The 27,197-nt window shown below is 33.9% G+C and overlaps 1 protein-coding gene across 4 annotated transcripts; it reads left to right on the top strand.

The window, feature by feature from the left end:
• The first annotated feature begins 320 nt into the window (after nucleotides 1–320).
• On the top strand, nucleotides 321–25,836 carry Ada2b (Transcriptional adapter 2B). 4 transcript variants are annotated; one of them, XM_085947861.1, is made up of 11 exons: nucleotides 321–373; nucleotides 450–547; nucleotides 634–693; nucleotides 785–926; nucleotides 4,395–4,615; nucleotides 10,501–10,573; nucleotides 11,521–11,674; nucleotides 13,172–13,418; nucleotides 20,939–21,013; nucleotides 22,121–22,295; nucleotides 22,800–25,836. In XM_085947861.1, exons 1-10 carry the CDS (start codon nucleotides 367–369, stop codon nucleotides 22,262–22,264), a joined length of 1,221 nt encoding a protein of 406 aa, XP_085803987.1. In that variant the 5' UTR covers nucleotides 321–366; the 3' UTR covers nucleotides 22,265–22,295; nucleotides 22,800–25,836. The 4 variants fall into 4 exon arrangements, with proteins under 4 accessions (XP_085803987.1, XP_085803986.1, XP_085803985.1 ...); XM_085947860.1 differs by having other exon boundaries at nucleotides 339–373; nucleotides 13,172–13,448; XM_085947859.1 differs by having other exon boundaries at nucleotides 350–373; nucleotides 20,934–21,013.
• The last annotated feature ends 1,361 nt before the right edge of the window (nucleotides 25,837–27,197 follow it).

Here is a 27,197-nt window from a genome sequence, read left to right as displayed (position 1 = left end):
AGTGTATCCCCCGCGTCTCGTTACTAGAAAAAGTGTCAAATTAATATTTTTAAGTATTCTATTATTCTTGAGTACTAAATACGCATACAATAATGTATTTTTTGAATGTTTGTAATATTTCAATTACGAAAAACATGCATGTACACAGAGCTTGATAGAATACAATTCTGCTATCGATTTATACAAGTGATTTTATTTTTGTGCATGGCTCACATTGTATTTAAATTATGGATAATAGCATATTTATTTGATAATCAAAGTATTTCCTGATTTCAGTTCGATAAGGGTGGTCAAAGGTAAAGGGTCGATAAATGCTTACGCCCTGCTGGCTCTAGGATAGAACAATTTTATTGTCTATAGACAAATATGGCAGGTAGGTGGACGCTGGCATAAAATCGCGTATTCAATCGTGATTTCAAGAAAGTTTACAATATTTTATTGTGTTTCAGATTTGTACGCCAAATATAATTGCACCTATTGTCAAGATGAAATATCCGGACTGAGGGTGCGATGCGCGGAATGCGTCGATTTCGACATTTGCCTCTTGGTAGGTCTTGTGACGTCACTGACATGAGCCATTAATGTTAGCGGTAGATTTGAACTTTCGCTGAACTAAGTTTGTTTTTGTTTTAGTGTTTCTCTGTGGGAGCCGAGATCGGTTCGCATCGAAATGACCACGCCTATCAGTTTATGGTAACCCATTCAATTAAACATCTCCAATACATATTGTCGATTTTATTTATTTCTTCGAGTTTAATGTAAGTTTTGACTTGCAATTTTTTAGGATTCTGGGACAGTTGGCATATTCCAGGGAAGAGGCAGCTGGTCGGCCAAAGAAGAAGTTCGACTCTTGGATGCGATAGAACAATTCGGTTTCGGGAATTGGGAAGATATCTCCAAACATATTGAAACGAGAGCATCGGAAGGTGTTTGAATGTTTATATTATTAAAACATTACTTTTCAATCTTGAATATCACCACAGTGGTGTAATTTTATAACTCTTTGGAGATGTTAGATCAGGGTTGGCGAACCTTTTTATGTACGCATGCCAAAATTTCCCAAACATTATTTTTCAACTGTCTGGCGTGCCGAGCAGTTTTTCATGAGGAAAAAATAGTTTTTAAAAACTCTATTAAAAAAATGAAAGTGTTCCAGATACCACTCACAGAACATGGCACACGTATGTGGTTTATCATTTTTTTCAATTATGCCATACATTTCAGTCCACCAATTTTGAAACTATCTGCCAGAATTACTACTACTAGCTTCACCAAGTTCTTGTTTCTTATGTGGTGCAGTCATTTTTGTGGGTAGAAATGAAATTGTTTGTTAATATATTAATTAGCTTGGTTCTTATCGCACAAATTGACATGAGAATTGCTCCGATCAGATGAGGTATTCTCTCGCTACAGTAGTCTCAAGCATCGTAAATCGATCAAAATTAAAAGTTCACGGCGCGGCATTCTGTGCCGCCTGATGAGGTCAGTGTGATAATATTATATGTGACGCATAAAGCCTAAGGACCAATCTATGCAATTATATATTTACATTATAATTTCTTTTATTTTGTTAACGGTCAATTCATGGTGGAACTGCATTGTATTGTTGTTTTTATTTAATAAAACGCAATTTTTTTGTAGTACGTATTCCACTTTTAATTAATATATTAGGACCGGTTTCGTCTGCCTCAGCGGGACATTGCGTTTTATTAAATAAAAACAATTTACATTATACGTAATGCTTATTCTTGCCTAGTACCTATTTGTCTGCTATTTTTTATACAATGTGATCTGTAATTATAGGTATTTTTTTCTGACGCGTGTCATGCAAAATCATCTCGCATGCCACCAGTGGCACACGCGTTCCATAGGTTCGCCACCCCTGTGTTAGATTATCTCTGTGTATACTTTAGTCAGTGGTGTTTCAAGTGGGCGTCGTTAGCTGATTTTTTTTCAGGTGATAATAAAATAATTATAAACTAGATATACCATCATAAATCATCCAGTGTTCGAATTTAGAACTAAGCTCATCGCAGTATAAAAAGTATTGAGTGATATGTCAGATGTTAGCATATGACGCTCTCACTCAGTGGACAACTTGTACTGGTGGATCTATAGTATTTATTACCTTATCACTGACATTTCGTTGTGAGATTTATTTATTTTTAAAATCCCATATTTATCCTTTATTTCGATATCCATACATCGTTTTTGTTAAATTTTGCAAAATGGAAAAGTAACACCCAGCAAATACTGCATATCGTCGTTGAAACTAGAAAAATGTATAACAATTCTGTTGTAATCGAAAATTGACTTTGAATGCCATCTAGTGGCCGTTGCTAATATCTACCTGTCTTGCAAATGATTAAATTCCAAATAAATTGTGACATTGTTAAATGTATACAAAAACATAATGTTTTTTGTCTCTCCTGTAAAGAAGCATTTTTGGAGTTACAAAATTTTCTAGTTTCAACGACGATATGGAATAATAGTCAAATCTGATTATGAAGACAATAATTTTCAATCAGCTGCTCAGAATGTATATTTTTAGGCGGCCACACACCAATGACGACGTTGAAAACCACTGACAAAAATATTGTTGAATTCATTGGAGCAGTGCTCCATAACCTTTCCATCGGTAATGCCGATATAACTATCGATTTTCTAATTGTTCAGTAAGTAGTTATGCAATAAGAATTTTGTGGGCTGATCGCATTACCAAGAAGAGGTTTTAAGACGAACCGATAATTAAAAGCGTTCATCACGCGCAGCAAGGTCACATATTATTTTGACCATATTTTCCACAATGGAAAGTATTATTTACTGCAGCAAATAATACAGCGAAAGGTTGAGGGCATAAGGAGATTTTTTGATTACGTGACCTAGTGACAGTGTATAAGCAGCTGATGTATTGCAATATGCTTGGTCGCCAATCTTCAATAGAAGTCTGCATCAAAATAAAAAACGTGAGTCGCACAGGGTAAAAGTCTTGAATTTTCACCGTTTGGTTCTATCATTTGTTACTACGGCTGTTGCTGTATGGCTGTTGGTAACATTTTGAGTTATGTCATCACTAATAATTGAGCCTTCGAGCATAAACCGTTTGGTCTGGTCAGCATCGGTGCCTGTGGGAACAATTCAAATCATTAATACAGTCGAACTTACGATTACGGAAATAGCAAGATCTCGGATGTAATGAGGAAACATTCGTTAACATTTTAGTTTATGATTTTCTCCATACATTTATTCACTTTTATAATGAGCTCGGGTATAGCAAGCAAAACTGTTAATGTGTCGATCGTTTAAAAACAACATTTTCGACCCTAAGCAATAAAATTCGACCGGGCAGTTAACTAGATCTATGCCGCCGGGATCGCATTACGTTTATGACACTAGTTAAGGGTCAAAGTACCTACCTAATTGGTGTTTTCGCTGACAACATTGAAAAAGTATCCATGCATATGGTTGAAATCGCATGTTGTTGTTTCGGGGATTTTTATGATGGTTTTCAGATTTTTTATGTTCTATGCTTAAATAGAATGTGGCGCGAAAAATGTTATATAACGAGCAAATACAGTCGGTCCCATCTTCCTCGTAATAACCAAATAAACATAGTTGAAGATCAGCATTGTGCATGCACTGAGTGTTTAAAAACCATACACTACGTTTGCTGGAGCAAACATTATAGTAGTCACAGATAATTGAGGGGCTGAGGATTAAATAAGTGTAAAAAAGTATAAGTGACAAATAAAACATGAATTAGGAGTATTTTATGCGTGAAACAGAATTCAAACATGCAATTGCTTTGTAAAAATTATAAGCGTTTTATTCCAATAAATCTACCAGTATAAGTTGAACCCTGAGTGAGGGTGCTATTTTCAATACCGATAAGCTTAGTTCCAATTTTGAATTATGGGACTATTTATGTTGGTATATTATTGATAACGTTGGATTATATTTCATTGACTTCTGTGTAGAAAATGTTGTCATTTTTTCCATGGCAACATATCTAGAGACTGCGGCTTCTATATCTAGATATACATGTCACCGTGGTTGTTTTTGAAACTAAAACAATTGCAATACTGCCAGTATGCAAAAAGTGCATGGCATAAAGCATAAAGAAATTGAAATTGATAGGTCTATTCACCACCAATGCAACGAATTACATAATGATGAAACAGTTGTATTGAATTTATCTTTGATGTCGATTTACTCAACATGGTCACCGGCGCACTTGTATGTGTTAAATCTTCAGTATATTAATTATAGTTACAATTATTTGTATATCAACTATTTACAGTGGTATAAACGAAGTTCTCTTCTAATACACTTTTAAAATAATTATCCAATACAGTACAGTAGACTTTAATTTCTCCGTATTGTGAACTTTGCAGAAGCCAAAGATGAATACATATCTCGCTATCTGGAGGGGAGCATCGGGAGAGCCACGTGGGGCGGAGTGGAGATGGCCACTGTACGGGCGGCCCCGCCCTACCCCGGAGGAGACGGCGGTCCCCTCGATCCTCAGGCTGTGGCCCGGTTGCCCCCCCTCTCCGTGTCTCACGACGAGGCTGCACAGCTTGGCTACATGCCCAACAGGGATGACTTTGAAAGAGTTGGTTTACTAATTCATTTTTTCTAATTTTGTTGGCGTATTATTCTCGATGAAGTCAGCAAGTCTTAAGTATTCATCTTTGCAGTGAAGAAATCAATTTTCCTCAATAGTATTGAATAAAACATTTTTTATGGGGACAGCCTTGGTTATTGAAAGAGAAACTGATAAAATGGTTACTAAGGCTGCGAGCACACGGCAAAGCGAAGTTTCGGATTCATCCGCCAAACGACGTTTGCGTTTTATTTGCGTTTTATTTGCGAGCCGATTGCGTTTTAAATGCGTGTCAAATGCGTCAAAATTTCGACAATGCTGTCCAAGAGAAAACACGGTTTTCAAGGGGATTCATAAACGCCTTTTTTTGAAACTGCACCCTGCTGCGAGAGTATTTATCTTTCATTACAGTGGCGTACAAGGGTAAATAAATCAATATAAAATCAGTACGTAATATTGCATTATACCTACATTTATTTTCCCACTATTGCTTCTTTTGGAGCTGGACTGTTTTATATCGAAAGCGTTTTGAAAATTACCTATTGTTGAGCCTATTATATACCATCATCATCAATACTATCGACCGAGGGTACTTGATGGAGTTTGAATTTAAATTCTAATTGATTTAAGTTTTGTACTATTATTATTTATTAATACAATAAAAAAAGATTATAAGTTAATACACGAAGAAAGGGTAAAAACCTTATTACCTAGATACCTACTAAGTAAAGGATTAAGTACAAAAACATAATATTTTGAATAATTTGAATATTTGCAGTATTCTAAAAACCTGTTGTAAATACTATTAATACATTCGGTAGGTAAGCAGTTTTACAAAATATAATAAAAAGTTGTGACACAGCACAGCTATGAGAAGAAGTATTTCACGAGAAGAAAGGCTCGCCATATCTATACGGTAAACTAAACTATTATTATTTATTTTGTAGTATGTACTTCTTTAATTAATTTTTTTATTAGTTGACACTGTCATCTTCTATAGATACACTAAAATGGAAACGGGTACTAATAATAATATATTGAAGTGAGAATAATGAATACCCACCTACTACTATTGATAGGTATGTGCTTGTGTACTTGTATCGGTACAAGTATATTTATATTAATTATTGTTTTTTTGTTATAATATATTAGTTGCGATTAATTGACAATAAAATTTTGATAATTTATCTATTTAGCCGCTACAGTACCATATTATTCAATTACATATTCAAAAAAAGTTGGTGGTTATGAATTCAAAACACCTTTCATAAAAAATAGATTGAAATATTAGTAGGTATACCATCATCAATACTATCAACCGAGGGTACTTGATGGAATTTGAATTTAAATTCTAATTGATTTAAGTTTTGTACTATTATTATTTATTAATACAATAAAAAAAGATTATAAGTTAATACACGAAGAAAGGGTAAAAACCTTATTACCTAGATACCTACTAAGTAAATGATGAAGTATAAAAACATAATATTTTGAATAATTTGAATATTTGCAGTGTTTCTAAAAAAACCCGTTGTAAATACGATTAATACATTCGGTAGGTAAGCGTATTAAAATGTCATTTCTCGTAAACAATAGTTTTCTCGTTGTGCAATATGTTGGGAGTTTAATAATATTAACTAATGAGAGATGTCACCAACTGTAACTACTCACTAAATAAAAAAAAAACGAATAAACAATGTTAAGGTATAGTTCGTAATATGCAAATTTAAATAATTTTTGATGAATACCTATATACCTATACCGAAAATATTTATATAAGTACCTATAGATACGTATTGAATTACCCACCTACCTATTCATATTATATGAAATACATATTTAAAATAACACCATTCTTTTGGGAAGAATACAAGTAGGTATGCATTTGGTTATATTCGATATTAAATAAGTATGTATCTTTAATAGAATCATGCCTCCGTTTTAGTAGTAGAATCTTTATGTAGGTATCGAATCTATAAAATATTTTTATTAAATTTAATCTGTTTTTAAGCGTGAAGGCTCGCCATAACTATAAGGTAAACTAAACCATTATTATTTATTTTGTAGTAAGTATGTACTTCTTTAATTATTTTTTTTATTAGTTGACACTTTTATCTTCTATAGATACACTAAAATGGAAACGGGTGCCAATAATAACATATTGAAGTGAGAATAATGAATACCTTCCTACTACTATCGATAGGTATGTTCCTGTGTACTTGTGTAGGTACATGTATATTTATATTAATTATTGTTTTCGTGTTATAATATATTATTTGCGATTAATTGATAACAAAATTTAGATAATTTATCTATTCACCCGCTACAGTAAAATCTATAAAATATTTTAATTAAATTATATCTGTTGCTCTACATTGCATGAACGCCACTGAAGCAATGGAGTAATTAATTATGTCATGCAATACGTGCCATGAATATACTACCTACCACATGTTCTTTTAAATCTTCCCATTTAGGCCAGGACCGAACTTTTGAAAGCTGAAATTTATGGGGGCGCGTATTAAGAAATATTACTGATTAACCACATAATTATGTTCAGAAAGGCCTAATAAATTTTATTTACCAATGACAAACTCATGACCAGATGAGTGGGTATTTTTCATTAAAAACTTGGGTATAATGTAAAGGTTTAAGCCTACGCAATCTGCACCTAGCACATTGTCATATATAATAATATGAAGAATGTTAAATCTCAGTCGGTTCCATGACAAAACAGGACAGTGACAAAACAGAACATGACAAAACAGAACACCTGGAGAAAACCTGGCTGTTCTGTTTTATCATGTTCTGTATTGTTATTGTTGTCGAAGTCATGATGAATTGTTTGCAACCAGAAAGATTCACTTGAATGATTAATGCTTATTTGGACTATGTCTGCATTTGCGTATAGCTAACAAAAATCCGCATGAAAGTCATTAAAAATAATTTCTACACTATGAAAATATCATCAAATTAAAAAACGCTTTCGATATAATATAACAGAATTCTATTCCAAATCAAGCAATAGTGGAAAAAATAAATATAGGTAAAATGGTAAAAAAGAAATACTTAATAATTATGTAGGTAATCTTTACATATTATATTTTTATATTTTATTTATCTTAGTTCGCCACTGGCGACAAAAAAAAGGTTTTTTTTAATTCTTCGGATAGTGCAATAAATAAATTCTTACATAATAACACTAACGGTGAAAACAAAAAGTACTAATATCCATAATAGCTATAAGTTGGCGAACACAATAAGGCACATATTGTATGACATAATTTATTACTTTAGTCCGAAAAAATTAAAAAAATCTTCCTTTAGTGTCATCAAGAATTTCACAGTGGCGTTAATGCAATGGGGAAAACAGATATAATTTAATTAAAATATTTTATAGGGTTTTTGTATATAATTTGTTAGAACAATGTAATATATTATTATACCTATTGTATCTTTTATTAAATAAACATTTAAAACATATTATTCATAAACATTTGAAATATCTCCCCTTAAAATCTGTTCATATTTCCAATAGAATATTATTGCTTAGAATTCAATAGCTACATATTAAAAAGATAGCTATTGTAATGAGACTATATCAGGTAATTTCGTGTTAGTGTACCTACTAATATTTCAATCTATTTTTTATGAAAGGTGTTTTGAATTCATAACTAACAACTTTTTTTGAATATGTAATTGAATAATATGGTACTGTAGCGGCTAAATAGATAAATTATCAAAATTTTATTGTCAATTAATCGCAACTAATATATTATAACAAAAAAACAATAATTAATATAAATATACTTGTACCGATACAAGTACACAAGCACATACCTATCAATAGTAGTAGGTGGGTATTCATTATTCTCACTTCAATATATTATTATTAGTACCCGTTTCCATTTTAGTGTATCTATAGAAGATGACAGTGTCAACTAATAAAAAAATTAATTAAATAAGTACATACTACAAAATAAATAATAATAGTTTAGTTTACCGTATAGATATGGCGAGCCTTTCTTCTCGTGAAATACTTCTTCTCATAGCTGTGCTGTGTCACAACTTTTTATTATACGAGTATTTTGTAAAACTGCTTACCTACCGAATGTATTAATAGTATTTACAACAGGTTTTTAGAATACTGCAAATATTCAAATTATTCAAAATATTATGTTTTTGTACTTAATCCTTTACTTAGTAGGTATCTAGGTAATAAGGTTTTTACCCTTTCTTCGTGTATTAACTTATAATCTTTTTTTATTGTATTAATAAATAATAATAGTACAAAACTTAAATCAATTAGAATTTAAATTCAAACTCCATCAAGTACCCTCGGTCGATAGTATTGATGATGATGGTATATAATAGGCTCAACAATAGGTAATTTTCAAAACGCTTTCGATATAAAACAGTCCAGCTCCAAAAGAAGCAATAGTGGGAAAATAAATGTAGGTATAATGCAATATTACGTACTGATTTTATATTGATTTATTTACCCTTGTACGCCACTGTAATGAAAGATAAATACTCTCGCAGCAGGGTGCAGTTTCAAAAAAAGGCGTTTATGAATCCCCTTGAAAACCGTGTTTTCTCTTGGACAGCATTGTCGAAATTTTGACGCATTTGACACGCATTTAAAACGCAATCGGCTCGCAAATAAAACGCAAATAAAACGCAAACGTCGTTTGGCGGATGAATCCGAAACTTCGCTTTGCCGTGTGCTCGCAGCCTAAGGCTAATGATTAAATTCGAATTATGAGTCATTTTGCTTTGCAGATTCATTTGTTGCAAGATTATTCTTTTTTATCTGAGATTTAGTTGCCAGAGCCGCACTGAGATAAAAATGTTTTTTATTAGTGTAACGAGCGTCAAACAGTTTTTTTTTTATACAGTGAACCCTTATTTAGAGTATTTAAATTAATATTCACGACATATCGAGATTGTTAAGCCAAAATGGGTAAGCAAAGAATTGGACTATAAATAAAATGAGTCTTATGGGTACTTTATTATTTCTGTTATGACATTTGAAACTATTTTGCGAGTTCATGAAGTATGGTTATGTTGGTAAACTCCACAAATATTAAGATCGCTCAGTTGGCATTCTGATACATACGCAACGGCGGCTATTTTTTATGTTCATTGTGATTACTTACTCGAGTGTTTAAAGGGTTTTACATGATTTTTAAACTAAATAATGTCGAAGTGTAGTATTATGTCGTCGGTGTTTTGTAAAAAGGGCGAATCAACCATTTTGGCGAAATCGAGATTTTAATGAAAATACAATATGTACCCCACTAGCTTTGTTGTGTAAAAACGGCGAATTTTTATCTCCACAGGAAAGTACTTAAAAATGATAATCGACTAAAATTAAATTAATTAAAATTACAAAATAAAGAGCAAATGTGACATATTAGGCCTTTTAAAATATTATATAATAAAACCTATTATAATGACAGTATTATTTCTAAGCTTTATTATAAACTTGTTAGATATTTATAATCATCTACAGGTAAAAAACAAATAAATGTCAAAAGTTAAAAATCCTCCTCCTGTAAAGTAGCATTTTGGTTAATTCGCCCTTTTTACAAAACACCGATGATGTATTGGATGCTTATTTACTCATTGTGACAGATTGTCTTTTTGTACCTCCTGCAAATTGGCAAATAAATGTCATAGCAGTAGTGTGAAATTCTCTGCAAATGAACCTGCAATGTGAAGTCATTTGTAGCTAATTTTATATGTGGATCAGTGGTCCTTTACCATCGGGCCTGGGATCCTTAGAGGCCTTTATCAAGCGGCATATTAAATCCACAAGATAATGATTGTGATGTCTGCCGCTGTTGCAGAGATATGATATTGACCCTCATGAAATATTCAAATTTTTGCAGGAACATGATCACGAGGCCGAACAAATTATCTCCTCTCTCTCACTGAACCCTGATGATGATGACCTCGATATAGGTAAATGGAATAATTCCTATTTTTCACCACCAGCACGAAATCTGGCTTGTACAAAGTCCATATTTAAAAATTTGTTTGTCGTTGTAATGGATAATTTTCAAGCTAAGAAGAATGACAGTGTGATACATTTTTCCTATACAACAGTTTGTGTGTTTGGGAGATCGCGATTCGGGTGACTGGCGAAAGATTATTTCAACTTCCTGCTATAGGGTCCTATGCATATTCAGGTTTATGTAAACAAGTGGGCATAATATATGCTATGTGTTGTTGTTCAACAAGATCTTCTTGTCTACGTGTTAAAACTGTGAACTAACAAGCCCCTCCTGTTTTTAACCGCACTTTGACTACAGCGATTTCCAGTCATCGACGAGTTGTCCATATGTTAAAACTGTTAACTAATAAGCCCCTCCTGTTTTTAACTGCACCTTGACTACAGCGACTTCCGGTTATCTACGAGTTGTCCACATGTTAAAACTGCTAACTAACAAGCCCCTCCTGTTTTTAACCGCACTTTGACTACAGCGACTTCCGGTTATCGCCTAAATCTTCTTGTTAGACTGTACTTATAATGAGAACACGTCTAAGTGATATTTTGTAATAATTCCCTTTCTACGTAACGTATAACACATAAGCCCACATATTTCCACAAGTATAACTTATGCATAGGACTCATAGACAACATTATGAATATATTACACAATGAAATATGGTCCACTGGAAATTTGCAGTGCTTTCTAGAACATGCTATCATCTTGCAGTAAATCCGTATTTCATTTAAAAATCCCAATTTACACCAATTCGCAAAGTCTTTTGTGGCTTTCTTTTATCTCTTTAGACAACACCTAAAATTTACCATCCTGGCTTCACCTAATTCTTAAAGCATTTTCAGGGTACAAATTTAAAATTGATAAAATAAAAATGTTTCTGAAACCATGTGTTATTTATAGCCCTGAAGCTGTCCCAAGTGGACATTTACACCCGCCGCCTGAGAGAACGGACGAGGCGGAAGAGGCTGGTGAGAGACTACCAACTTGTCACCACCTTCTTCAACAACATCAAGAACAGAGGGAAGTTGGTGACCAAGATTGCCAAGGAGAGAAAGTAAGAAAATATCTTATATTTATTTACATAGTTGTGTTTTCTTTACCTCATGAAAAATAATATTATTTCATTTAATCTGAAATACGAGGGTGGGTCAATAATTCCTTAGAAAAAAGCATTAAAACAGTTTTTATTTTTGTATTTTTTTTTTATTTCTCAACATAATCTCCTTGGAGCTCAATACACTTGGTTAGACGTTTCTCAATTTTTTTTAAACCGTCAGAAAAATAAGTTTTCGGAAGGTCCTCAAAATAAGCATTTGTCCGATCGATGACTTCTTCATTAGAAAAAAAACGTTGTCCACTTAGCCATTTTTTTAAGCTTGGGAAAAGGAAAAAGTCACTGGGGGCTAAATCTGGCGAATACGGTGGGTGGTCGACCAATTCGAACTTCAATTCTTCAATTTTAGCCATTGATCGTAAACATGTGTGAACACGGGCATTGTCCTGATGAAAGAGGATTTTTTTCCTGTTTAAATGAGGCCGTTTTTCTTCAATTTTGTTTTTTAGCTGGTCCAATAAAGATGCATAATAATCCCCTGTTATTGTTTTTCCTTTTTCCAAATAGTCAACGAAAATAATTCCACGTGCATCCCAAAATACAGTAGCCATAACCTTACCAGCTGATTTTACGGTTTTCGCCTTCTTTGGACATGGTTCGCCTTTCGCAATCCACTGCTTTGACTGTTCTTTCGTCTCGGGAGTATAGTGGTGTATCCATGTTTCATCTACAGTCAGAAAGCGACGAAAAAATTCATCCGGATTGCGTTGCATGAGCGACAACAGGGCTTTAGAGGCCACCACCCTATTGCATTTATTGTCGACTGTGAGCAAACGCGGCACCCATCTTGCAGATTTTTTTTTCATGCCCAATTTGTCATGTAAAATAGAAATGACGCTACCTTTTGAGATCCCTGTAACCTCAATTATCTCACTCAACTTTAATCTTCGGTCACTTAACACCATATCGTGGATTTTATTGATCATTTCTGGTGTAGACACCTCTACAGGACGTCCTGAGCGTGGTTCATCCTTTGTTGATGTACGACTACGTTTAAATTCATTTAACCAGTTATAAATAGTTGCAAGTGAAGGAGCAGATATGCCGTGAACTAAATCCAACTCATTTTTTATTTCCTTTGCTGTTAACCCTTTTATATTAAAATGTTTAATAACAGCTCTAAACTCAATTTTCTCCATTTTCCATTTTCCACAAGCAAATTTTTTTTTAAATGTACGAGAAACACACAACAACCCGACCAATCTGATTGAAACTTCGCAGCATACTGAATTGGTAGTGCCGCTGCATGAAAACAAACCGCTTACAGTACTAGTCGCGCCACCTGTCGGCTTTTCTAAGGAATTATTGACCCACCCTCGTATTTAAACCTTTACCTCATGAAAAATAATATTATTTCATTTAATCTGAAATATTTAAATCAAATGTGTTCTTACGAAAATAACTATAACATTTTCTTTTCAATTGCTGTATTAACAGGGATTTCATGGACCGTCTGCGGCCCTTCACACGCTTTGCATCCCGAACGGAGCACACATCCATATCAGGCGCGTTGTGGAAGGAGCGTGAGCTGCGTGTCCGGCTGTCTGAGCTGAGTCGCTACCGGCGCCACGGCCTGACCTCTGTGGAGGAGTGCGCGCACTTCGAGCGGCACGCCAGCGCGGCGGGGGGCTTGGCGGGCGGCGTGGCGTCCTCAGGCGGCTCCTCACTCTCCGGATTGGCCTCGGTGAACGGAAGGCGAGCTCCGCGCATGGCGGTACACACGGCGCTACACGCTTCTCCATACATACATTCTCACTTTATACTCTTGTTTTGTTGGTCTCTCCTGTCGATTGCTGTCATGGATCATTCATTATCACAGTATCGTTATATTTCATTGATTTGTAAGATCACTGAAATCAAATGCAATACACCTTACTATTCTTAGAGCTGTCACTTGCATTTCTTAATTACAGCCCTATTTAGTGGCACCATGTTGTTAGTCATCCGCAATGACATTATTAATGGACAACGCATTCAATACAGTAGCTAGTAAGTAAATTCACGCACAGTGACATTCGTACATGTATAGGTAGACGTCACGCAATTTCCATTATGCGATATCACGCATCGGGAATTTATAGCAATATCACCTTTATTGTAATGGCGTTAGAACAGTGTTTCTAGTGTCAATGTTCATTTGATCGAACCCGTTTGAACCGAACCGTCTGGCAGACCCAACAAAAAGCATCGGAAATTTATAGCAATATCACCTTTATTGTAATGGCGTTAGAACAGATTATGCCATTCGGCAGACCCGACAAAAAAGTGAGTGTCATTTTTATTCCCAGATGCTTCGTCCATATTAATGTCATTGGTCATCCGTTTTCTAAAGAATATTTGTTATTAGTGTATGTCGAGTGGTTCACGAGATATTAAAGGCTTAGATGGTGAGAGTGTAAAAATCATACACTTTTTGACAAGGAAGGCATTTTAGCAATTTTAGTTTTATTTTCGATCATAACTTTTTTAATGTGTACACATATTATTACTTATCTTTCAAACAATTATCGTCACTGCTCTAGCCGGAGTAGGTATGGAGCACTATAAATAAATCTAAGCAACGCAAAAGTCCGTACACTAGGTGACCCTTATGTGTATGGAAATGCTAGACATTTTTATTAACTTTTTTGCACTATGTTCAATCTTATGAAGATCATGTGGGTCTCCACGGAGTGGACGATGTATTAACAGATTTTATGGTATTTTTTTTTACAAGAAATAGATGGCAGCTACTTGCTCAACTTATTAGGTCCATAATCCAACTCATACACAAATTGAAAAAAAATATGTGTACTTGTCAGACCCAGGATTCGAACCTGGGACACATGACACTATCAACTGACACGTTAGCTGCCTGGTCATCATGGAATCAATTAATTAATTTATTAGGATAACGATTTCATGAAATATTATGAGATTAATGGCATTTTTCTATTTTATCGTGCATTTGACTTGACTACAGTTGATTTGGTCACCGTGGAGGAATTTGGATGATTTTGCGACTATTGCATTACCTTACCGACCAATTAATTCATTCCTTTGATACAAGCAGGTAAATCTGTGTGACAATTCATCTCTAATAATATTGTGATAATTTATAATCTACGATCATTGTTCAATTAACTCTAGAAGAACGATTTCATTAAATATTGTGAGATCTCTTATTTTTGTTTGAAAACTTTTGCCTTTATAAATTATTATTGTCAAAAACATAATATAAAACTCATCCTGAAATATTGGGGTTCTAGGATTCTGGGATCAATAAATCTAGCAGGAGCCCAAAATTGCAAACCCTGGTAATGGCGAACTAGCAGTTGAATGATCCGTGACAGCAAAGTCATTTCATCCTTTCATCGTTCAGTCATTCATAATAATTATTGTGTATTATTTGTCTTATCTAGTCTATCGCTAAGTAATCATTGCATTACCTGCAGTAACCACTTGACTTCTAAATTTGATGACTGTATCAATAAAAATATAAGATATCCCGTCTAACCGACATCATCGACACGTCCGACATGAATCGAAAATGTGTAGATGTGTAGAAATGATAAAAAACGTTCATTGGGTCATGCAAGTGTCGATGCAGTGTGGTACAACGTGAGGTGACCTCATTGTTGTTCTGGTGATTTCGGCAGATTTTGCCAACTGACAATGTTCATTTAAAGGTTCAAAATGTGCTACAGGATAGGAGAATCAGTTTGATAACATTTTTAACACCAAGAAAAATGACATTGCACACTTTTTTCCCGTAGCGGCTGTGACGTCACGTGATAGTACGCGACATGCACCATAATATATTTCCTTCTTAAGAAGCAGTGTTTAATAATTGTTGTCTCATGCGCTAATACAGAAATATCCAATAAAATAACATATTTTGTTGTTAAAAAGTCAAGTGGTTATGCAACATTGCACAATATGTTGTTCTGCATTGATTGTTGGTCTGTCATATTATTCGTCAATTAACAAGTTTATTACTTATTGTTGTGGAATTACTAGGTATATTTTTATATGACTTTAATAATTAATGTTGAAATAAATCAGCAGAATTTATTGCTGAATTAACTTTTAAATATTGACATGCACAACAATCAATTTAGAATGACTATTTTAACGTAAATGTCGCCTACGTATTCGATATTATGCTTTTTTTTACCGTCCTGATTGTTGTGTGTTTTTGTTGAAAATGTCTTAACTGCTATAATGATGAATAAGCAAATATTTTAAATTAAGCCTAATAAAACAGCAGACAAGCTGTAATTTGAATTAAACATTTGACTATTTCATTGATGATCTTGGTTTATTTTTGTGTTTAATAGAAAATAATGCCTGTCTATGGTATTTATCACAAAAAATAGTAAAATCAGTTGTTTTTCTTGATTGTTTATGTTCCTTTTTAGTCCATTCATAATTCACTCATTTGGTACACAACACCGACTTTTATTTGCTTAGCTTTGGAACGGGTCGCTTCAATGCTTCTGCTTTAAGCTTTTCTATATATTTATTATTATGTACTATTTATTAAGTGTTTAGCAAAAACTTGATTGTCTGGATACATTGATGTAGAAAAATGGCATTAATTGGACTAAACCTACAGTTACCTACTTTTCAGGAGGCCATGATTCCTCACTGCGTCTTACATGTAGCGACTGCTTAATTTATAACATTCAACAAACCAATGAAATTTCAGTTTTCTTTCACTAAGTTTACTTAAGGTTATGTTCTTGCTCATCTTTACCTATTATGCATCCAAATAAAAGGCAAGAAATTAATTAATTATTATCCTATAATCTAATTAGTTTACATTGTATATTTATTGGGTATCAATGGATGAGTAGAAACAAGAGAAAGTACCAATGATATAACGCAAGCATGTCCAATGCGCCAATTGTGGGATGGATTTTGGCTGATCATGAAAATGTAAAGATTTCATCGAGATTTTGAAAGGAAGCATTAATTATTCCTTTATTTCTTTTACCGGCTTATTTGAAAGACGTTTACAAATTAAACGCGTGACCTTATCGTATCACTTGATTCGTATTGCAGAGAAAGAGAAGGTGTGAGTCCCTATTCTTTAAACTGAGGCGTAGTTCCTCTTACAATCACGCAGTAGGTATGATCTTCACAATAATAGAATAATTTGTGTGCGATGAGAACCAAAAAGAAAACACAAAACGAATGGGAAATTGAATATTTCTTTGTTATGGTGTTTACCGGATATTGAAGATTGACAATCAATGCGAGAGTATTGTAGATCGCTGTCAGTTTGTTGAAGTTGGATATGCCGGATATAGCGTATTAAATAAATAAGCTCATTCAGCAGCTTATAAATATAAATATTTTTTATTAAGGTGACGCATCAGTGAAACGCCAAATAATGTTCAACTGTACGCGCGACGAAAATTTGTACTTGCTTCGCATTCATTGAGAGAACGTGGAGTCGGACGCACGTCACTTTGCTGCGTGATGGCGACGGGCCAATTAATTCTAAAATCGTGTAAAGATGACTAAAAACTTTACCCATTTACTTTAAAAAGCAAACATGTCAATGAATATATTATTATTGATACTAATAGAATAATAAACAGAACATAAAATGGACGTATGTTGGATTTATATGAGAAATAATATTTCGTTTGACAGGCGTCATTTTCACCCGCGACCCGCAATCCGCACATCGTCTAGCAACGATCTTTTTAGACCGTGCCTCAACTAATGCATGGCCTTAATACTACGGACTGGGGGGTACTTATTAAAAATTTAATAAATTCTACTTAAGAGTTATCTAAGGGTTTCACCTTTCCTTATACTCTAACTATACCTATGTATGTATACAACTGACAAAGATTAAAATATCTTTTTTACCTAAAGTAGAAAATGAACATTTCTGAAGGTCTTCTGTTATTACCAATTTTTTTATCATCACTTGTCCATCTTATTTTGAAAATGTATCCAGATAATCAAGTTTTTAAGTCCTAATTTTGATATTGCATTCAACATTTGCGTTTCACACCCGCAGACTTATCAAATGTGTATGATCGTATCGAGTTATTTCTGCATATGTGAGCGGTTCCGTACATGAAATTCTATTATAGAAAATACAGCTGCGCTATACACACGCATTGAAGGCAATAGCCAAATCAGGAATTTAATGTATCTTGAATCGTATTTAACTGTATTCTTGTTTTATGAAATAATGATATAGAAATACATTTCAATGATGTAGTAATAATTAGTGTAAGGAGACTGAAAAAAAAATTCCCATAAGGAAATATGAGTTTTTGGTAACACTGTTTTGAAAAGCACCGTACAATTATTACAGTTATATAAATTCAACTTAACATCATTTTACAAGCGGTCAATTTGAATGATTTGGATAATATGTTTTATAGTGTTTATGTTGGAATAATGTGTATATCTAATTATATTGTAATACAATATACTACCGACTGTATAGCCAAATAAGTAGGTAGTCACTTCACAGCCATATTATTGTAGGTATATTGTCTATAGACACAACTTTGTATAAAGATAACTGTCACATTCTCACACGATACATGGATAATGTTTATAACAACTTTTATTCTCTTCTGTTCATCCGATTAATCATCACAGTTTAATATAACTGTCAAAATGCATTTATCAAGTCAATTTTTCTTTGTCTATTTTCACTGATGGAGGATGTGGATTCCACATGGTGACTCCAAGCATCCCTGTCTCGCCAATATATTTGGTTCTCCCAGGTCATCTCAGCTTTGCCGAATATACGCTGTAGAGGGCATTAATCGGTTTTACAAGATACTGGAGTCCGATTGATTTGAAGAAAAGGCAGAATATGTTGCGACTCTTTGAGCCAACTGTAACTGTCTTCATAAACCTTGTTTTTTAACATGTTCATGTGGCGGAGAAATACAGGATGCAAACCACATCCTCTGGGAATGTTCTAAAATGTGTACGGAGAGGGTAGAGCTCGTCAAATTAGTCGAACCATCCGTTGAGCCTATTGGGCTGTCTAGCCTGACCGAGACAGACCAGAAAATTTGCAGCGTCATACTGTGAACGTGAAGATCTCTTCACAGATTTTTGGGAATTTTTTTATTAGCTTATATTACTTATTACAATTGTTAATTTTGCCTGTACCTTCTCTATTTTTCCATGGGCACCTTTAACTTGAGCGTGTGGTGACCTCAGTCTTTGGTAACTGCTCCTGAGGTATTCTCGGTCTTAAAAAAAAGCTGATGCTTCACGTGGGGTTTCTTGATACGCCTGATTGAGACCGGGTGTGGTTTACTAATTATGTGAAGAGATGGTTTCTCTTTACCAGATTATCATAACTGAATATAATCCTTAACCTTTTTACTGCCGGTAGGTGTATGTGTGGGCGGTATCTTGCACGCCGCGAATTTTATTGCAAAAATAAAAATCAATTTACGTTTCAAGTGGTAAAAACGAATTCTGTTTCAATTCTGAGTATGTGACAATATTCCCAATATATGTCGTTGTGTGTTCAACATATTTGTATGTTTAAAATAATTGATTTACATTAGTGAAATCCCGTTTAAAGCGGTACGTCTAAAGATGTCATTTTTGTATGAGCGGTGTTCCGTTCACGGAAAAGTACGAGTCTTGACAGAAGTGGACTCTACTACTACACCACTATTGGTTACCTATATAGTAACGGTAGAAACGGATAGTGATGGCTTGTCACTTTAGAACAGGGGGGGGCAAACTTTTTGGATGGAGGGCCAAATTCAAGAATTCAAAATGAGTGGCGGGCCGCAAGTAAAATACCATTTTTAGATATACACTATTTATTATCACGAAAAATAAACATTACAAAAAAATTAATTAGAAGAAAGAAACCGAAATGGGCATCGGAGATATTTGATCGTAAAGAATTTTTATTGAGGTTCATGATCGAAAATGTTTGTTCACATATATAGGTTGATCCAAAAATAACGAACATTTTTCTTGCATAATCTTTAAGTTGGTCGAATTTGTCTGAATTAAGGGCTTTGTAAAATTTGGAGATTTCTTCACGACGATGCAATTCTCTTAAATCAGTGTCACACTGCAGATCAATAATCTTAAGTTGTAGCTCTGTCGTTACACCATGCCCCCCACATCTTGACGCGGGCCCCGAAGCCAGGGTCTTGGGCGGGCCCCCTACCTATCGCTATGGTTAAAGGCAGTCTGACGCTCTCCAGTATTGTTTTTCAAATGGTGTTCGAGGTCAAATAAAATTCAGTGTAATTTAGCAATTTTTTAACACAGTATTTCTCAACACGTCCCAACAACTATATGTTTTAAAATGGTAATAAGTTAGAAGTAAGCTAGATATTAGAGCAAAATTAAGATGTGTGTTTATCTCATTTATCTGGTCGATTCGTCACGCTGGGCCCCCCCTGAGCCCGGGCCCCTAGGCTAGAGCCCTGTCAGCTCCCCCCTTGTGGGGGCCATGCGGTACACTATCAATATCTATTGAAAATGGATTGCGTACTATTGCTAAACTTGTCTCAATTTTTTGGAAGTCACCAAATCTTTGTGAAAAATCGTCATTCAGAGCTTTAATAATTTTACCATATTATTCAAATTTATATTCTGGTATATTCAGCAACTTCAAAGTTGGAAAGTGGTCCACGTTGTTATTCGATATTTGTCGAAGGATTAACTTGAGTTTTAATTGAAATCCAATCAAACTTTTTACCATATCATGGGCATATATTTTTTTTCCTTGCAACGCGGAGTTAAAAGTATTTAAATATGTCACGATGTTCAACGTCGAAAATATTGGTTACATAGTGTGAGACGAGACGCAAGGAAGACGTACCTACTGAGATAACACATTTACGAAACAACAAATTCTTCAAATTTTAATCTATTGTCAATATTTCTTAAAAAATTATAAAAAAGTTATTCGTCAGAAGTACAATTAATGATGGCGGGCCGCAAAAAAATACCCGGCGGGCCGCAGTTTGCCCCCCCCTGCTTTAGAAGGTAATGTTATGTTGAATTCCACTTCTGTCATTGGTCCGTGTTTTTCAACTGTGTTACCAAAATGACTTCTAAAAAAAATTTGCAAATTTTGACTGAAATAGAAAAAATTAAAATCTATGTTTTGTGATTAAAATAATGATTAGATATGTCATATTTTGAGATGGTGTGGTAGATTTGTTTTAACATTTTTAATATGTGTTAGGGTAGCAGTGGATGCACAACCCAAGCGATTCCCAGTCAGCGAGATCTCAGCCCAACACACCTGCCAAACCAAAGAAAAAGGTTAGCCAACACTGATATTAACTTATGTACTTTTTGTACTTATGTAATTTTGTTATTTTTCCAAATCTGCATTTCAGTTAAATTATGATTTTAGTTCACGGAAAGTTGACTGTAGATGAAACAACAAGTTTTGATACTGGGATACTTACTATTATACTTTTTTTTGAAATCTGAAAGTCCTTCATAACGTTTTCAATTTGTAAAATGTATTTTTCAAAGCTAAAATAAAAATCACAATGTTTTTGAAAATGGTTATCCATATTGATTTTAAAGCGATCAAAGTTTTTAGTTGGAGATTTTTATATCCACTATTATAGCGCCTGTACACGTGCATGGATTTCTTTCTTCTTTCAACTATGTCCGATCCTGATAGGATCATATGGGCCTCCACAGAGTAGTGGTTTGTCTTAACAGATTTCATTTTTACGAGAAATGGATTTACGATGGCATGGATTTACTGGCGGCAATAGTGCGTATTTTATACTATCGTGACAACTGTTTACACGTAAAAGTGCTGACTGTCTTTCCAATCTCATTCTTCAAGAGTGAGCAAGACGCGATGTTGTCTTATGGTACTATTTCGTATTATTTGACAGGTAGTAAAAGTCGGTCAACCTGAAAATTCGTTGGTAGTTGGTTTTTTTGCCGGCAGGTTCGGCACTATCGTTCTACTGCGCAGGCGCAGATCGAAAAAAACTTACTGTCGCATGAAAATTCAGAAGCTTCCAAACTTTCTTGATTCATGCAAGCAATCTTGCCAACTGCAGGATAATACATGTTGACCCATACATTTTCCTACTGTCAACAGTAAATCCATACACGTTTAAACGGGGTATTAATATTGTTAATTGCAGTCTTAAATTCCTCAAAACGCTCAATCTATATACAATCTGTAAATCTATTAGAAATTTAGATTACTGGGCATACAAGAATGCTGTGTTGTAAAATTGTGACCACGGCTTCTATTGCCGAGTTGACCATATCCATCATATATAAATCTTTCTCATACCAGCAGAATTTCCACACATGCCATAGGTCCGCCACTGCTGTGCTAGACCCTTATATAATGTGGCCGGAATGAGCATCACCATCTTGAATGTGTTACAGAGAAGGCGAAGGCGGCTCAAGTTCCACCAGCCCAAAGTGCACACGGGGCGCAAGTACCGCATGTGGATGTTGCAGAAGGCTCACATGCTCCAGCATCAGCACCAGCACCAGCACCTCCAGCTCTGCAACATGCTGCAACGCTAATGCCCACCTGCTCACCTCTAATGAAGTACAGGTACACACATCCCGATTGATATCTTGACTCCCAAAATACAGTGATTGAATATATATAATTATTTTAATCCCAGGATTGACCATATTTAACATAATTTTAATTCATACATAATTCGGAAACATCTCAAAAACAGACACTTCGAAGTGCTTCTCAAATTGTTTCTGATTTAAATTGCGATCTGAAATATGTATGTTCAATAAAAAAATATTACATTCTCAAATCTTGCAAATTATTCATTGAATAACAATAAAAAGTTCAATAATTTAAATCCGTGGTTGAATGAATTAATGTTAGTCCATGCCTTGATCATATCCCAGGATAATTGGATTAAGATTAAATGAATGAAGTGAAAATGTAATCAAGTTGAATAAATCAAAGTCATAGTTAAATTGTACAATTGTAAATTATTCTACACAACTATTTCCATTATTCTGTAAATAAGGTCTCATTTTCAAATGTTCCATCATTAATAACTGTTAATCATGTCTTCATTTGCATGTCCAGCTATGCAACACATTCAATCTGCCTCCGATCCAGTACATAACGATGAAGACTGTACTGCTGCGGTCGCGCGCCTCAGAGCCCCACTCTTCCGTGAAGCAGGAACCGACTGACGGAACGGACTGCTCGCCCGAGTGGCTGGTCAGCCGTTACCTGCACGCCAACGGCTGGGCCTGTCGTCCCAACTCCACCGTCACCGCTCCCGCCCCCACCCCCACATGACCCACCAACTCGCACCACTCTCTCGTCCACCACAACGCCAACACCTTGGACGATGACAGCTGCTTTGATATTCTCAGGTATCTGCCTGCCGAGGATCTATAGTTAGTCCGTTTTGAAATTCCTACGGTCTGCTTTTAATAATTACGGGTCACAGAAATTGTGCTGAAATTGAATCGTGATGCAAAAAATGATTGTGTATGGTGAGCACACGCAACGGAAGTGAAATGTTTTGTTTTGCTCTTCAATCTGGATCGCCCACATCCACTTTTAGATTTATTATTCTTAGGAGGAATGTTTGGCCTTTTTCTTTTTGCAATATTCTTTCGATGATCGTTGTGAAGCTGATTTGCTATAATTGAGTCGGCGAAACTCGATAGTTTCCACAATACATTATTTGTAAGGCGAAATGTGGATTTCCTAGAGTGTGTTATGTGTCTCGCGTCGGGAATTTCTAACAGTGTTTAGAAGCCAGATCTTTTCACCGACGTTTGAGAGTAATTTGTTTTTCATCACAGTTTTGGTATTATACACTAGCGGGATTCACTCTACCGCGCATAAAAATGTTTCACTCAACAATTCATTACTAAATATTTTAAGTTATGTTTGAAATATATGTCTCTTGTGCGCAGATATTTAAGGTGACCCCAACTGAATCTGAACTCATAATAGCCTACAGAATTGATTTCCCAATTGCACAGATGTGATTTATTCTATTAGTTCAAAACATCAAACTCAACTTTTTAAAAGGCTAAGCGTCTTTGTAGAAATTTGTATTGAATAGATAAAGTTGTTGAATTGATTTCATCTCAAGTTTGTATGCCTGAGTTTGCCAATGCACTGTGTATGGAGCATTGGGTCATAACATGCTATGGGGTAGATATTTCTGCATCCTGTTGGTGGATCACAGACTCGGTACTTCTATTTGGATCTTGGGGAAGATTTGAGAGTTTGAATTGTGTATTCGTATATGGCTATTATAATGAAAACCGTGATTTACCTTCCAGATGACGTGATGCATGTTGAAATTATTTTTGCACCATAATTCTATTTCTGCCTACGCCTGTGTATTATTGAGAAATTAGATAGTACTACACCAAAGAAATTATTGATAAGAACAATATGCATTAAGTGATTATTTGAAATTTAATCAATTTTATAATCATCCCTTAAAAAGATAACAGTGTGTTTTGAAGCATTGATATTAATTGATAATGAGAATGCAATGCTCTAGAAAAATCAAGTCAATATTTAAAATACCCCAATTCAATTAATCACATTGCATCTAACGTCACTGGAGTGACATAAATGGTGATCTTTATGCAGGCAGATATCTGAAGTAATGTATTTCCTTGTTTATTATTAATACTAGATAACCAATGTGACTTATCTAACAATCAATTTACCTAAATATATACTATCCATGTATGCTTTCAAAGAAATTCAATCAGCTTATTATATTAATTTTTTAGCACTATTATGGATTAGCCATTGCCTATCAATAATAGGCTGGTGCTTTTTCTAAACAGGATTTATATTTGTTTTTTTTTTACAGTTTGTTCAAAGTGGGGTTGTGGTAATATCTAAATGAGTTGAAAATAAAATTAGTATTGTATAATTATATCATCAGAATGAATAGAAATATTGTTTTATTTATGGTATCAAAAAAAAAAATGTTTAATCACAAGAAAATAATCATTTTCAATGCCTATGTTATTGGTATTAAAGCATGTATTGTCAAAATGTAATCGGGCAAGGAATGCTCACCGTTGTATTGGTTGTTTTAGGAAAAAAATGTTAATAATGTTAGGTCATAGAATAAATTAAAATTTGATGGTGTTTTAAATCATTCAAAGATTATTGAAATCAAACAGCTGATGATTGAATTGATACAAGTGCAACGGTGACCTAATTGAGTAAATTTATTTTAAAGTCTACATAGCTGTTTTTAATAGTCTATAAATGAGGTCTTATACTGCGTTTTGATGTGAAAACTGCTCCTGAACTATTGTCACTTGTACTCATTTAATCCTCAGCATGAAAACTAATTGATAATTCGTTTTATTGTTACAATATTGTGGCAAATAGCCTGGCCCTCACTAAAATCGCATGATAAGATTTAATAATGATGTCCAATTTTGCCACTGCTTTCAACGTTGCGTAAAGCGGAGACATTTCCTTAAATGGTTACACACGACGATTGCATAATAATATCTGTACCTTAGAGCTGAATGTCTGAAAGTCACATATTCAATATTTTGCAGGAGAGCAGTTTTAACATATTGAAAATACTCATTTGCATTCGGACTAAAATTCCGTATGTTGTACTTCTGCACTTTTGCAATTAATCTTTTCGCTATAGCTTAAACAAAAAATGATTTAAATTGGACATCCACTCAGCTCTAAAGTATAATAATTGGACTACCGTCGTTTTAGAAGTAAGTGTTTCGAAAACCATGTGACATTGGACTCCCAAATTTTCAGCATTAAGAGAATGTGGATACACATTTAAGTCTGCATACTTAACTCAACTAACAAAAAATGTGACTTCACTTTCAACATTGTTGAACCCAGTGGCAAAATTGTGATTTAAAAGATTAGTCAAAATGGTAGGTAGATAAAGAAAATGAAATTTTTATTATTGGCAACAACTCTTGATTCATGATAAAAATTAGATTATTTTGGATTGTACTCCATACATACCATTCTAGGGCATATTAAGGCAAGTTGTCGCTCGGTATTTCAACCCGCATGTATATATAATTATAACATAATTTCCAGTGTATATAGATAGTATCGATTTAATTAATAATAATGGTTTAAAAATAATAATTAAAAAACTACCATAAAAACATTTTCCAATATGATTATAGAGTTTAGGATTTCAATATTTCTAGGTTATGTTTATTTATTTTTTATCGTGAATAGTATAATAAATCAATTGCATCATCTTGATGGCTCGATTCATGATTTTGAGATTATGAATTATTATAAAACAAGTGAGAAATAGTGATTTATTTTTACACCTTCCAGGTTTGATAATTAATGTTCGTTATTTATCAATTTAAACGTTCATTCTACTTCAATTATATTACAATATATAAGTATAGTAAAATCTCATTGATTCGAAAATGTAAATGTATGTATGTAGTAATTTCGAAAAAATAATCGAATTACGAATGAAATTTAATTAAACCTTTTTAATTAATTTTATTAATCCGATACGCAGTTAATTTTTGTTTCATCAACATTGTGTTTGCATTATTGAAAGAATTGGTTGTTATTTCTCAAAAACAATTTTGAATTACGAATTTCGAATTACAGGTAATTTTTTTAAAAATCTATTGTCTTCCTCCCAATGAGGTTTCTCATCAGATAATAATTGAGGCTGTTGGTTTCAAAGTCGGTAATTTCTCTATTCCGCCATTTTGAGATAATCGCAAAAAACCGTCATTTTTAGGATTGCATATAGAATATTTTCTTTGCGAATATATTAGTAAACAATTAGAAAAAGCGAATAGCGACATCTATTTAACTAACAAATGGAGCTAAATTTGATATTTTATGATTACATATTATTATGGAAAAGTACTAAGTATAGAATAATCAAGAAAAATATTTAAAAAAAAAATTGGAGGTTACCGACATTGAAACCGATGGCTTCAATTTTGTGATGAAATAATATCGAAAAATTCAAATTACGGGTGTTTCAATCAATGAGGTTTTACTGTGTTATTATAAATAAAAAGAATATCCTGTATTCCAATTTGGAAATATACCTATGTTTCATAATTATGGATAATGTGCAAAGTATTTTTGATTGAAAGCTTCGACTTATTATCACATAATATTATAGTATTTAGAATATATTGGCAATTGGCTATGGCGCCTCTGTCCATAACGTAAACAACTAGTTCAAAATATTGTCGTCTTTCGTAATATTTTGACAGTGTAAGAATTAAAGTTTTGATTGAAAAAAAGTATCATGCGTTGGCACGGCAAAATTGGCGACACTTTTTTGTAATTGAATTTACGAGTTTGAGGCTGCTTAGTAATTGAACTATGTTAATGAGGAAATAAAAAAAAGCACTGAATTTTTTCCTATTGTCTGGTAGTGCGCTATAGATAGGTTATCAATTATTGTTATAGGTACTTAGATATATTGGACTTTGGAGTATAAGG

This window comes from Rhyacophila brunnea, unplaced genomic scaffold (genome assembly GCF_057557595.1).
Source record: "Rhyacophila brunnea isolate RB1 unplaced genomic scaffold, BYU_Rbru_1.0 scaffold_20, whole genome shotgun sequence".
NCBI classification, from domain to species: Eukaryota; Metazoa; Arthropoda; class Insecta; order Trichoptera; family Rhyacophilidae; genus Rhyacophila; species Rhyacophila brunnea.
This window is presented reverse-complemented; position numbering and strand designations above follow the sequence as displayed.